General features: G+C 43.6%; 2 protein-coding genes across 6 annotated transcripts; one reads left to right on the top strand and one right to left on the bottom strand.

Annotated features, from left to right (window-relative positions):
• Nucleotides 1-653: 653 nt before the first annotated feature.
• trim59 (tripartite motif containing 59) lies at nucleotides 654-5,045 on the bottom strand. Of its 3 annotated transcripts, none has more exons than XM_071358872.1 (3): nucleotides 4,139-5,045; nucleotides 1,571-1,788; nucleotides 654-1,485 (listed from the first exon to the last, which is right to left on the bottom strand). In XM_071358872.1, the coding sequence occupies exons 2-3, from the start codon at nucleotides 1,643-1,645 to the stop codon at nucleotides 856-858; spliced, it is 705 nt and encodes a 234-aa protein (XP_071214973.1). In that variant the 5' UTR covers nucleotides 1,646-1,788; nucleotides 4,139-5,045; the 3' UTR covers nucleotides 654-855. The 3 variants fall into 3 exon arrangements, with proteins under 3 accessions (XP_071214973.1, XP_071214971.1, XP_071214972.1); XM_071358870.1 differs by lacking the exon at nucleotides 4,139-5,045 and adding an exon at nucleotides 2,007-2,634; XM_071358871.1 differs by lacking the exon at nucleotides 4,139-5,045 and having other exon boundaries at nucleotides 1,571-2,634.
• A 65-nt stretch (nucleotides 5,046-5,110) lies between these two features.
• Nucleotides 5,111-8,813, top strand: LOC139548916 (putative nuclease HARBI1). 3 transcript variants are annotated; one of them, XM_071358866.1, is made up of 10 exons: nucleotides 5,112-5,852; nucleotides 5,940-6,116; nucleotides 6,207-6,268; nucleotides 6,351-6,437; nucleotides 6,525-6,808; nucleotides 6,888-6,923; nucleotides 7,022-7,576; nucleotides 7,646-7,761; nucleotides 7,858-7,969; nucleotides 8,062-8,813. In XM_071358866.1, exons 7-10 carry the CDS (start codon nucleotides 7,105-7,107, stop codon nucleotides 8,430-8,432), a joined length of 1,071 nt encoding a protein of 356 aa, XP_071214967.1. In that variant the 5' UTR covers nucleotides 5,112-5,852; nucleotides 5,940-6,116; nucleotides 6,207-6,268; nucleotides 6,351-6,437; nucleotides 6,525-6,808; nucleotides 6,888-6,923; nucleotides 7,022-7,104; the 3' UTR covers nucleotides 8,433-8,813. The 3 variants fall into 3 exon arrangements, with proteins under 3 accessions (XP_071214969.1, XP_071214967.1, XP_071214968.1); XM_071358867.1 differs by having other exon boundaries at nucleotides 5,112-6,116; nucleotides 6,525-6,566; nucleotides 6,635-6,808; XM_071358868.1 differs by having other exon boundaries at nucleotides 5,111-6,116; nucleotides 7,670-7,761.
• Nucleotides 8,814-10,911: the final 2,098 nt, after the last annotated feature.

The raw sequence follows: 10,911 nt of genomic DNA, 5'->3' as shown, positions 1-10,911 counted from the left end.
ATCCTAAAGAATATTTGTGGGCAGAACTGAAAAAGCGTGTGCGAGCAAGGAGGCCTACAAACCTGACTTGGTTATACCAGCTCTGTCAGGAGGAATGGGCCAAAATTCACCCAACTTATTGTGGGAAGTTTGTGGAAGGCTACCCGAAATATTTGATCCAAGTTAAACAATTGAAATGCAATGCTACCAAATACTAATTGAGTGTATGTAAACTTCTGACCCACTGGGAATGTGATGAAAGAAATGAAAGCTAAAATAAATCATTATTTTTACTATTATTCTGACATTTCAAATTCTTAAAATAAAGTGGTGATCCTAACTGACCTAAAACGGGGAATGTTTACAAGGATTAAATGTCAGGAATTGTGAATAACTGAGTTTAAATGTATTTGGCTAAGGTGTATGTAAACTTCTGACTTCAACTGTAAGTGCACTACAATTGGGATATCTCTGGAGCAACACACAAACCACTCATCCTGTCTTGCCATTTAATTGAGGTATCACGAGATTATTAAGAAATATTTTGATGTACACATTGTAGTTGACTTGATTTAACAGAAGGCTTTTCTGGTGACTGTTAAATAGCTGGAGTTAAATGTCAGTCCTATAGTATTATTTATTACAGTATACTACATGTAGAGTTATAGAATGTCTTTGAAAAAGCTGTACTTTTAATGCTTATGGTGAAATATAACAGCTTCCAATCTGCTGAATGCATTTTGGGATTGAAAAGTTTGGTTTTCACTGTGGTACATGAGGCAGTATCTTCCTTTGAGCTTTAGCTGGGGTCAGGGTTAGTTCCAGAATTAACGCCTGTGTTTTCTGTCAACTGTATCCTGCTGCATCAGGAAAGCTCTAATCACTAGGCACAATTAGCATTAATTCCAAACCAAAGGAGTGTAACCTTACATCACCAGGTGCTTGGGTCCTTCCTGAAGTGAAGACCTGTCTTTCTGTCATGAGCTTGAAGGATGCCAGCTGTTGGTAGGTGTTCTCCCCCAGTGTGGAGAAGAGCTGCACCTCCACTGTCTGTGCATACAGGAAGCCTGCTGTCTTCCATAGTGAGGCGATCAGTTTGCTACTTAGGCCGTGTACCATCTGACTGAGCTTGGACAGCAGGGAGAAGCCCAGAGATGCTCCCCCAACAGGATTCACCCACACAGCCAGCAGGAGCACCACAGGGGGAGTGGGCTGGAGCTGCAGCAACAGATCATGGGCCCAGCCTCCAGGGTGACTCCCTGCCTCTGGCCTAAGAACCGTCATCAGAATGGTGGGCTTGGCACAGCAGAAGAACCAAGGCACCGGCTCTTCCACCAGCCCTTCGATGGTGCTCAGCAGCACAAGGGTGATGGAGAGGGATTTGGGCAGGGTTGGATTTACCAGCGCCTCCACCTCCCAGAACAGGTAGAACTTATCCAGTAAGACCAGGGGAGAGTCTTCGTCCTCCACGGCCGAGCCCAGAGACAACAGGTCCAGCTGCTCCTCCTGTGTGGAAGGGTGGCACCATCATATACAATCAAAGCTGAGGAAGTAATGTCATGACAATAACACTGACCCAGGCTATACTTACCTGCAGCTCCAGCCTCTGAATGAGTGGGTCATAGGCCAGAAACACCTCCACGTGTGCGGTGTCCAGGGCCCCCATGAAAGCCTCTTTATTCCTGGCAAGCACAAGCTCCAGCCCATGGAAGTACTGTTACACAGCCTGCCGGCCCTGCCTCACTAGGCCCTCACAGCTGGCCTTCTGCTCCCCCAGCTCTCACACCTTCAGGTAAACTATCCAGAAGACTACAAAATGGTAAATTGGTCAAAAGCATTAAATCCATTATTACAGGTAAATACTGGTAAAAGTGATAATGGTGCCAGAGGGGATGGCTGCTGTTTTTACGGGTTCCTAACCAACTGTTATTTTGTTAGTTTTTTTCGCAACTAATTTTGTACATAATGTTGCTGCTACCGTCTATGACCGAAAAGAGCTTCTGGACATCAGAACAGCGTTTACTCACCTCGACCTGGAGAAAGATTTTTTCTTCAATGTGTCCGACCCGAAGAATTAACTGCTTTGTCGACAAGGCCTAAATCTTGTCGACCACGTGAAGAAAAGATTGAGGAAAAGGGGGAGGGTGGGGTGTCTTGTAAGAATTTGCCGAGAGTAGGTAAACCACCACTACCCTCCGTATTATTGGCCAATGTGCAATCATTTGAAAACAAACTGGACGATCTATGATTAAGACTATCCTACCATCGGGACATTAACTGTATCTTAAGTTTCACCGAGACGTGGCTGAATGACGACACGCATAATATAAAGCTGGCTGGCTTCTCCGTGCATCGCCAGGACAGAGCAGCTACGCCTGGTAATATGAGGGGCGGGGGTGTGTCTATCTGCTGGTGTGTGATGTCTAACATTAACAAAGTCTCGAGGTATTACTTGCCTGAGGTAGAATACCTCATAAGCTGTAGACCACACTACCTACCAAGAGTTCTCATCTATATTATTTGTAGCCGTCTATTTACCAACACAAATCGATGCTGGCACTGAGACCGCACTCAACGAGCTGTATAAAGGCAAACAAGAAAATGCTCATCCAAAAGCGGCACTCCTAGTGACCGGGAAATTTAATGCAAACTTAAATCCGTTACCTAATTTCTACCAGCATGTCACATGTGCAACTAGAGGAAAACAAACTCTAGACCACCTTTAATCCACACACAGATGGATACAAAGCTCGCCCTCCATTTGGCAAATCTCACCATAATTCTATCCTCCTGATTCCTGCTTACAAGCAAAAACTAAAGCAGGAAGTACCAGTGACGTGGATGCTACAGGAATGTTTTGCTAGCACAGACTGGAATATGTTCTGGGATTCATCCAATGGCATTGGAGTATACCACCTCAGCCATCGACTTCGTCAATAAGTGCATCGATGACGTCGTCCCCACAGGGACCGTATGTACATATCCCAACCAGAAGCCATGGATTACAGGCAACATCCGCAACTCTCGGTAGCCGAAGTGAGCAAGACCTTTAAACAGGTGAACATTCACAAAGCCGCGGGGCCAGATGGATTACCAGGATGTGTACTCCGAGCATGCGCTGACCAACTGGCAAGTGTCTTCTGACATTTTTAACCTTTCCCTGACCGAGTCTGTAATACCTACATGTTTTTCACAGACCACCACCCTGTGCCCAAGATAGCGAAGGTAACCTACCTAAATGATTACCGCTCCGTAGCACTCACGTTGGTAGCCATGAAGTGCTTTGAAAGGCTGGTCATGGCTCACATCAACACCATCATACCGTAAACCCTAGACCCACTCCAATTCGCATACCGCCGCAACATATCCACAGATGACGCAATCTCAATCGCACTCCACACTGCTCTTTCCCACCTGGACAAAAGGAACACCTATGAGAATGCTGTTCATTGACTACAGCTCAGCATTCAACACCATAGCACCCACAAAGCTCATCACTAAGCTAAGGACACTGGGACTAAACACCTCCCTCTGCAAATGGATCCTGGATCCTGAAGGGCCACTGCCGGGTGGTACGGGTAGGCAACAACAGATCTGCCATGCTGATCCTCAACACTGGGGCCCCTTAGTGTTGCGTGTGCCAAGCACAACTCCAACACCATCATTAAGTTTGCTGATGACACAACAGTGGTAGGGAGGAGGTCCGAGACCTGGCAGTGTGGTGCCAGGACAACAACCTCTCCCTCAATGTGAGCAAGACAAATGAGCTGATAGTGGACTATAGGAAAAGGAGGGCCAAACAGGCAGTTTGTTCAATTGGCACCTCAGGTTAGATTGCACCTCTCACATGATGCTGCACAACACCTGAGTGACACTTCTTGTTGAAATAATATCATGACAGTTAGTGGTCTGACCAGGTCTAGAATGATATTTCGCTTAAAGGTGTTGATTAATTTGGATTTATCACGAAATTTAGGCTTCAAGTGTTAACTTCCTATTTGTGCGGCACTGTACAACAATAGACATAGCGTGTAACATAGTAGCCTATAACATGGACTTCGTTCACACCTAATATTTCTGGCATATATAATATTGTAGCGACCCGCACAGACAGCGGTGTGTTATGTGGTAGGCTATTAGTGGGTTGTGTTGTACTTACCAGTGTTTGCGGGGTCCGACATGCCAATCAACCTGCTATCTGCCAATCACGGGGATGCCTGGAATGTTCTGATGCCGGGCATCCTGGTGTTTGGCGGAGTGGCGTGGAGGGGGATGGAGCATTGGAAGTTAAGACCAGGTTTAGCCATTGTTCTCTCTCTTACGTCTGGGCTTCACAAGAGAAGGTCACGGTTGGCTTGTGGGGTATCTTTCGTTTATTTGGCGTGGGCTACGGCCAAACAGTAGCCTGTGTAAAGTTGGGTTAATAAACCTTCAATTCGTAAACTCAACCCTCTGTCTGGACAATTGTTCCTTTATGATCTAGTCAGGTCATTACAATATCTTAATTAACAAAATAAAACAAAAGCATTGAGACACTTTAAAAACGCTGCCGGAAGTCTTTGCTTTTGGAAGAAAACAGTGATGCCAGTATAGGCTGGAAAATAGAACCGAGTCAAAATTCGCCCAAGGATGAAAAATGGCAAAAGAACGTTGGCTAAACTGGAACACTAGCGCGAGCTCATAGCAAATGGATGGAATCGAACGATGACGCTTAGAATTCCATTTCGCCTAAATAGCACCAAATAATGTACACCTTTTTATTTTACCACTACAATCTGTTCTTTGGACGAAACCGAAAAATAACAACTCGTGCAGAAAGTCAACATCCGCACCTTGATAGGGCCAAGTGTGCTTATGTCTGCATATCTAGGTAGGGAAAAATGTCAACTTGCCTATTTCTGGTCTAGCGATCGATGACAGCAAGAGTACGCTGCAAAACTTTGATTCGAAAGATATTATCCTGATTAAAAAATGGTGTCCGACTTCAAAAAATCCCAAGCGAGATATTTGGCAAAATAGACACGTACATTTCCCTATAATAAACAATGGGACCTCATAGTTGCATGAGGAAATGTGTTTACATTTGAACTACCAGCAACGTGGGCAGGGGCCTGTTGCACAAAAGTAGAATTAAGACATCCGGGATAAATGACTCAGCTGAGCTCAATGAAGCCAAAACATGTGCGTCCAGGCTTAATTGGTTGCACAAAGACCAAGCCAGGATGAGCAGACACGGATTCATTAAGCCAGGTGAAACCAATCCTGGATAGGTGCGCGCTCACGGCTCACTCAAATAGACCCCGCCACAGATCACAGATTAACTGATTTACCATGGCAACTAGAGCCGCGTACTTTTCCCCGTCGGAAGCACAAATCCTCATGGAGGCATACGAGGAGGTAAAAGATATAATTAAGAAGAAAGGCAACACCGCCACAGTGATAAAGCAAAGAGAAAAAGCGTGGCAAAGTATTGCAGACCGCCTGAATGCGTAAGTAGTGCACAATTACACACTCACCGCTCCGCTGAAACATCACAATTACAATTCAAATATTTAATTCACATCTCCAAAAATGCAGTTGTACTGTAATTATGAAACGGTTAAATTTTTAATTGAAATGCACTGCAGATATGAGTGAAATTGTGTAAAGTAACTCCATCACACTGTATAAAGCTATGATAATTTTTTTGATATTTTTACTGAAAACAAGACAAAAATACCAAGTAATTTTTTGCAGTGTGACTCCATTAAATGTGTGTGTGTGTGTGTGTGTGTGTGTGTGTGTGTGTGTGTGTGTGTGTAGATTAAACATGAACGGGCCAAAACGGACATGGCAGCAGGTCAAAATCAAATACAAGAACATTCTGCAGAATGGTATGGTCCCTGACTAATATTTAACAAAGCACAAGCATATATTGTACCCAGAAGGTGCCTGCTCACACATTGTCTGTACTGTTTTAGCAGTGAAAAAGAATACCCACAGACAAGGCACGGGTGGTGGGTCACCAAAGGCTGACCTTACCCCAGCAGAGGACATGGCCTTGGAGCTAAATAAAGGCAGGCCCGTCTTAGAGGGGATCCCTGGGGGGAAAGAGACGAGCATAGGTTCCTCCCAAGATGCCACCCGCTTCATTCAAGGTATGTCCTTCCATCTCTACATGGGATACAACCACATTCATATTGAATCAATTTGGACTGTCTGACTTTGGTTTACCTATTGCCTTGCAGTGTCTGGCAGCACTGTGTTCCTGTTAGAGCCACCAGCACAAGCACCAGACGATGCTGATCCAGTGAGTACTCCATCAAAGGCATACTGTAGGCCTGGCATGTCTTGTCTACTAGCTTCAATATGAATCCGATTAAATGTGATAGGGTGAAGGCCCCAGTGCAGCAGCAACAGCACATGATGGAGACGATGATGAGGAGGAGACCATCTCTCTGGATTCCAGAAGGCATGAGGTATCATGTTAAGACTGTGAAAGTACTATTTACTCTACAATGGTGAGGAGTCCTCATCAAAATCAAAAAATCTAATTTCTTTTACAGGACCCAGATGCTATACAGTGGGAAAACCAGCCTGGCAACATAGTGCGTATTAATAAAAGGACACCACATCCTGCCAAATTCCAGCTGCGCTAATTGTATTGTGTTCACAGAGCTCACAAGCTATCAGAAAGTTGTATGGCAACCACCTCCGGCGCCAAATAGAACTGGCAGACATAGACATTCAGTACAAGAAGAAAAAGATGGAAAATCTTGCACTGGAGTCCGAAATAAAAAAGAGGACAATTAGGAAACTGGACCTTGAAATAAAAAAACTTGAGAGGGAGGTGAGATATGCCTTCAATGTACACTGTATGCTAACTGTAACACAAATGTATTAATCATTATTTTTCTTTCCTCCCCCAGCTCCAAGAAGATGACACAGCTCAAAATAAAAATTAGGTATATTCTCGTAAAGTCAAGTGAGCCATGACATATGAGCTCTTATTGTGAGCACACAGGACGGTGGCATCTTTCTAAGGTTTTTTTTATTTTCCCAGCAATCAGTACAACCAAGTCATCGTTATAAGGCATCGCCCTCTTTTGCCCACCCCCCCAGCACCAGGTGTGGCCACTAGCCTATATGAAGGCCCAAAATTGTGTGTTCCTTTCTGCTCTGACAATGGCATGCCCATTCGTGCGAGATGTGGTGGATGAAGAAGCACTTGTGCTGAGGAGAGCCTTCAGGCGAGAAAGGGTCTTCAGGGACCGGTTGGACCCACTGGCCTTCCCTGATGACCATCTATATGAAAGATACAGGTTTTCTGCAGATGGCATCAGGTATCTATGCAGACTACTGGGTCCCAGGATTAAGCACCGCACTGCACGGAGCCATGCACTGAGTGTGGAGCAAATGGTTTGTGTGGCCTTGCGCTTTTTTGCTAGTGGAGCCTTCCTGTACTCAGTGGGGGATGCAGAACAGCTGAACAAGGCCACAATTTGCCGCACAATAAGGAGTGTGTGTCTGGCTATCAAAGCATTAGCAGATGTCTTCATCTCCTTCCCTGGCCACAGAAGACTCTGTGACATCAAAGAGGAGTTCTATAGGATTGCAGGTAAGAGGATCTACAAATTACAGGACAACTGTTAACACATAGTAGGATACTCATTACTTTGTGTGACAGGTTTCCCCAATGTCATTGGTGCAGTGGACTGCACACACATAAGGATAAAAGCCCCCTCAGGTGCCCATGAGGCCGATTTTGTGAATAGGAAATCCTTTCACAGCATTAATGTTCAGGTGAACATAACTTTTTGATATTGTCCATTGACGAACACTCTGCATTGCCAGTGATGTGCATTGATTGGTGTAATATTCCTCATCTTATGATTTCAGATGGTCTGCAATGCTGACTGTGTGATCAGCAATGTTGTGGCAAAATGGCCTGGCTCAGTCCATGACTCCAGAATCTTTCGGGCCTCTGAAATCTATCAGTGCCTATCACAAGGTAAGCCACACAACCCCTATTTATAACCATCATGGCTGTGTCAAGAATATCACTGTGTTTATGAGGTAGTAATGATGAGATTGTGTTGACAGGTGAATTCTCTGGTGTGTTGCTGGGAGACAGGGGGTATGGCTGCCAGCCTTTTCTCCTGACACCTTTCACAGACCCCCAGGAAGCACAGCAGGCCTACAACCATGCCCATGCCAGGACCAGGGCCAGAGTTGAAATGACCTTTGGCCTCCTGAAGGCACGCTTTCACTGCCTTCACAAATTAAGGGTCAGCCCTGTTAGGGCATGTGATATTACTGTGGCTTGTGCTGTCCTCCACAATGTGGCCTGCCTGAGGAAGGAGAGGGCCCCCAGAGTGCCACCAGCCATGGACTGGGACAATCCGGCAATCTTCCCTGATGACGACAGTGGTCGGCTGCTGAGGGACCAATATGTGTTGAATTATTTTAGTTAGTATGTGTGCTTTCAATTTTGGTTAAATATGTCCTGCGGTGGCAGAGGAATTTGGGTTTTTTTGGGTTCGTTTTTTGACGAATTTGGCCTCTTATGATGTTTGTGCGGTATACTGTGTGTAATACAAGGCTGCAGGGAGGCTACTGCATCCATTCATTTGTCTGTTCAGTTGATGTGTATGGATTTGTCCTGCATTTATTTTAGTGTGCAGACATGCAGGGTGTGTTATATACAGACCTTTGAATGTGTATGTATCATTTTGTATAATATGCTTGGATTCTGTGCTTTCCATCTTGTAGAGTCACTGTGACTTCAGTTTCGAAAGGAGCTGATGGTTTACCTGCTTTGTTTTGTCCTTATTCAATAAAGGAACATAATGTTACACATTGTGTTTTTATATTCATATGGAATGTGTATTTGTTTATATGACAGAGTACTAGGGCCACACTGAAGAAAAAGGATAAAGTCATACATTTATGAGGCTGGTTCTTTCTGCAGAAAAGCTACATATTGTTTTTACAGTTTTGATACTTATGACAATGTGATACTTAATATTCTGGCACATCAGCATGTCTTTGTTTATGAAACCATACTGAAGTACAATTTCACGAAATGCCCCACATCTGTCATTTTAACAACTGTCCTCCTTTAAAACAACTGGTTACAATATTATGACTTGTGTTTTTTTCCCCTCTGTGGCCCTAATATTCTATCATTTTATATATAGCCTTATAGTCTATGGGAAACTGTAAATTATCTAATGATAGCAACATCATCTAAAAATCATTTTTTATCCAAAATCATTGAAATTAATGATCACAAACGTTTAAATAATAACAGTGGGTCTAGTTATATGTGATAACAATGTATAGTGAGCAGTGAAATAACTATTGGTTTACATTTGTGGTGACTGCTGACTGACATTAGGGATGAGATTAAATAGATCCTGGAATTTAGCCTGGTCTGGAGCAGGCTAGCTCCACAGAATAAATCTCCATGGTAATTTATACCATAACATATCCTCCTGCCCCCTATCCATCTTTAGTGCAACCGGATTACGGATCAATTGAGCCAGGATCACCAAGATATCCTGGCTTAATCCCTTATCCTAGTTTTGTGCAACAGGCCCCAGGTCTCATTGCCAACAATAGCAAAGCAGGCATTGTGACGTAGAACAATAAACTGGGAATAGAACGTTCCGAAGGCGAGTTGGTGCCACGGTGCTCAATATAACTAATAGGAGCTGGCATTGTAAAAAATGCTTTTTCGTGATTACTTCCAACTATGGCAAGCAGCTGGGACATATGGTAATATTATGAAACTGGGCTCCACGGCGGATGCAAAGAACTAGTTATCAGAAAAATGCATTGTTAAAAATGTAGTGTCCAGCCTACCAGTATCCATCTGCCTGACACAGCTGGTTATTTGGGCTGCATTTCAACGAGGTTACTGTGCATTTTTAATGGTTTCAAACTTGGATAGATACTTTCAAAGTACAGTATGTTATTTTTAAAACACTCAGCGATGGTGGGCAGCAGCAGGCTCGTAAGCATTCATTCAAATAGCACTTTTGTGCGTTTTGCCAGCAGCTCATTGCGCGGTTTATGACTTCAAGCCTATCAACTCCCGAGATTAGGCTGGTGTAACCGATGTGAAATGGTTAGCGGGGTGCGCGCTAATAGCGTTTCAAACGTCACTCGCTCTGAGACTTGGAGTAGTTGTTCCCCTTGCTCTGCATGGGTAACGCTGTTGTCGATGTGTTCCAGGTAGGAGCGAGGAGAGGGACGGAAGCTATACTGTTGCACTGGCAATACTAAAGTGCCTATAAGAACATCCAATAGTCAAAGGTATATGAAATACAAATCATATAGAGAGAAATAGTCCTATAATTCCTATAACTACAACCTAAAACTTCTTACCTGGGAATATTGAAGACTCATGTTAAAAGGAACCACCAGCTTTCTCGTGTTCTGAACAAGGAATTTAAACGTTAGCTTTCTTACATGGCACATATTGCACTTTTACTTTCATCTCCAACAATTTGTTTTTGCATTATTTAAACCAAATTGAACATGTTTCATTTATGAGGCTACATTTATTTTGTTAAGTGTTCATTCAGTATTGTTGTAATTGTCATTACAAATACATTTTAAAAATCGGCCGATCAATCGGTATCAGCGTTAAGATTATAATCGGTCGACCTCTATCCCGTTCCGTCCCCGGTTTGGTCCCTGACTATAGTATCTCAGTGTGCATGTGAATTACAACAGCCTATTTCCAATCATGTGCCTGCCTCTAAGAAACTTTAAATAAAGTGCACTGTTAAAGTAACCAAAAGGTGAAATACCCAATGGCTTGATGATACTAATCTTGAAAAAACGTACACTAAAAACTTAGAAATCAATCCGCCTTCATTAACACAATGGAAAAATCTAATCTTTTATTTTGAATAGCATGAGCGACCGAGAAACTAATTGATA

This window comes from Salvelinus alpinus, chromosome 22 (assembly GCF_045679555.1).
Source record: "Salvelinus alpinus chromosome 22, SLU_Salpinus.1, whole genome shotgun sequence".
Classification (NCBI taxonomy): domain Eukaryota; kingdom Metazoa; phylum Chordata; class Actinopteri; order Salmoniformes; family Salmonidae; genus Salvelinus; species Salvelinus alpinus.
The sequence above is the reverse complement of the archived record's forward strand: the minus strand, read 5'-3'. Positions and strand labels throughout refer to the sequence as shown.

What these genes read in the sequence shown, in the direction of transcription:
- LOC139548916 (XM_071358866.1), top strand. Translation starts at nt 7,105, where the DNA reads ATGAAGGCCCAAAATTGTGTGTTCCTTTCTGCTCTGACAATGGCATGC. An exon ending in GGAGTTCTATAGGATTGCAG is followed by an intron (nt 7,577 to 7,645) that starts GTAAGAGGATCT and finishes TTTGTGTGACAG; the next exon opens with GTTTCCCCAATGTCATTGGT. An exon ending in CTATCAGTGCCTATCACAAG is followed by an intron (nt 7,970 to 8,061) that starts GTAAGCCACACA and finishes TTGTGTTGACAG; the next exon opens with GTGAATTCTCTGGTGTGTTG.
- trim59 (XM_071358872.1), bottom strand. Translation starts at nt 1,645, where the DNA reads ATGGGGGCCCTGGACACCGCACACGTGGAGGTGTTTCTGGCCTATGAC. An exon ending in TTCAGAGGCTGGAGCTGCAG is followed by an intron (nt 1,486 to 1,570) that starts GTAAGTATAGCC and finishes CCTTCCACACAG; the next exon opens with GAGGAGCAGCTGGACCTGTT.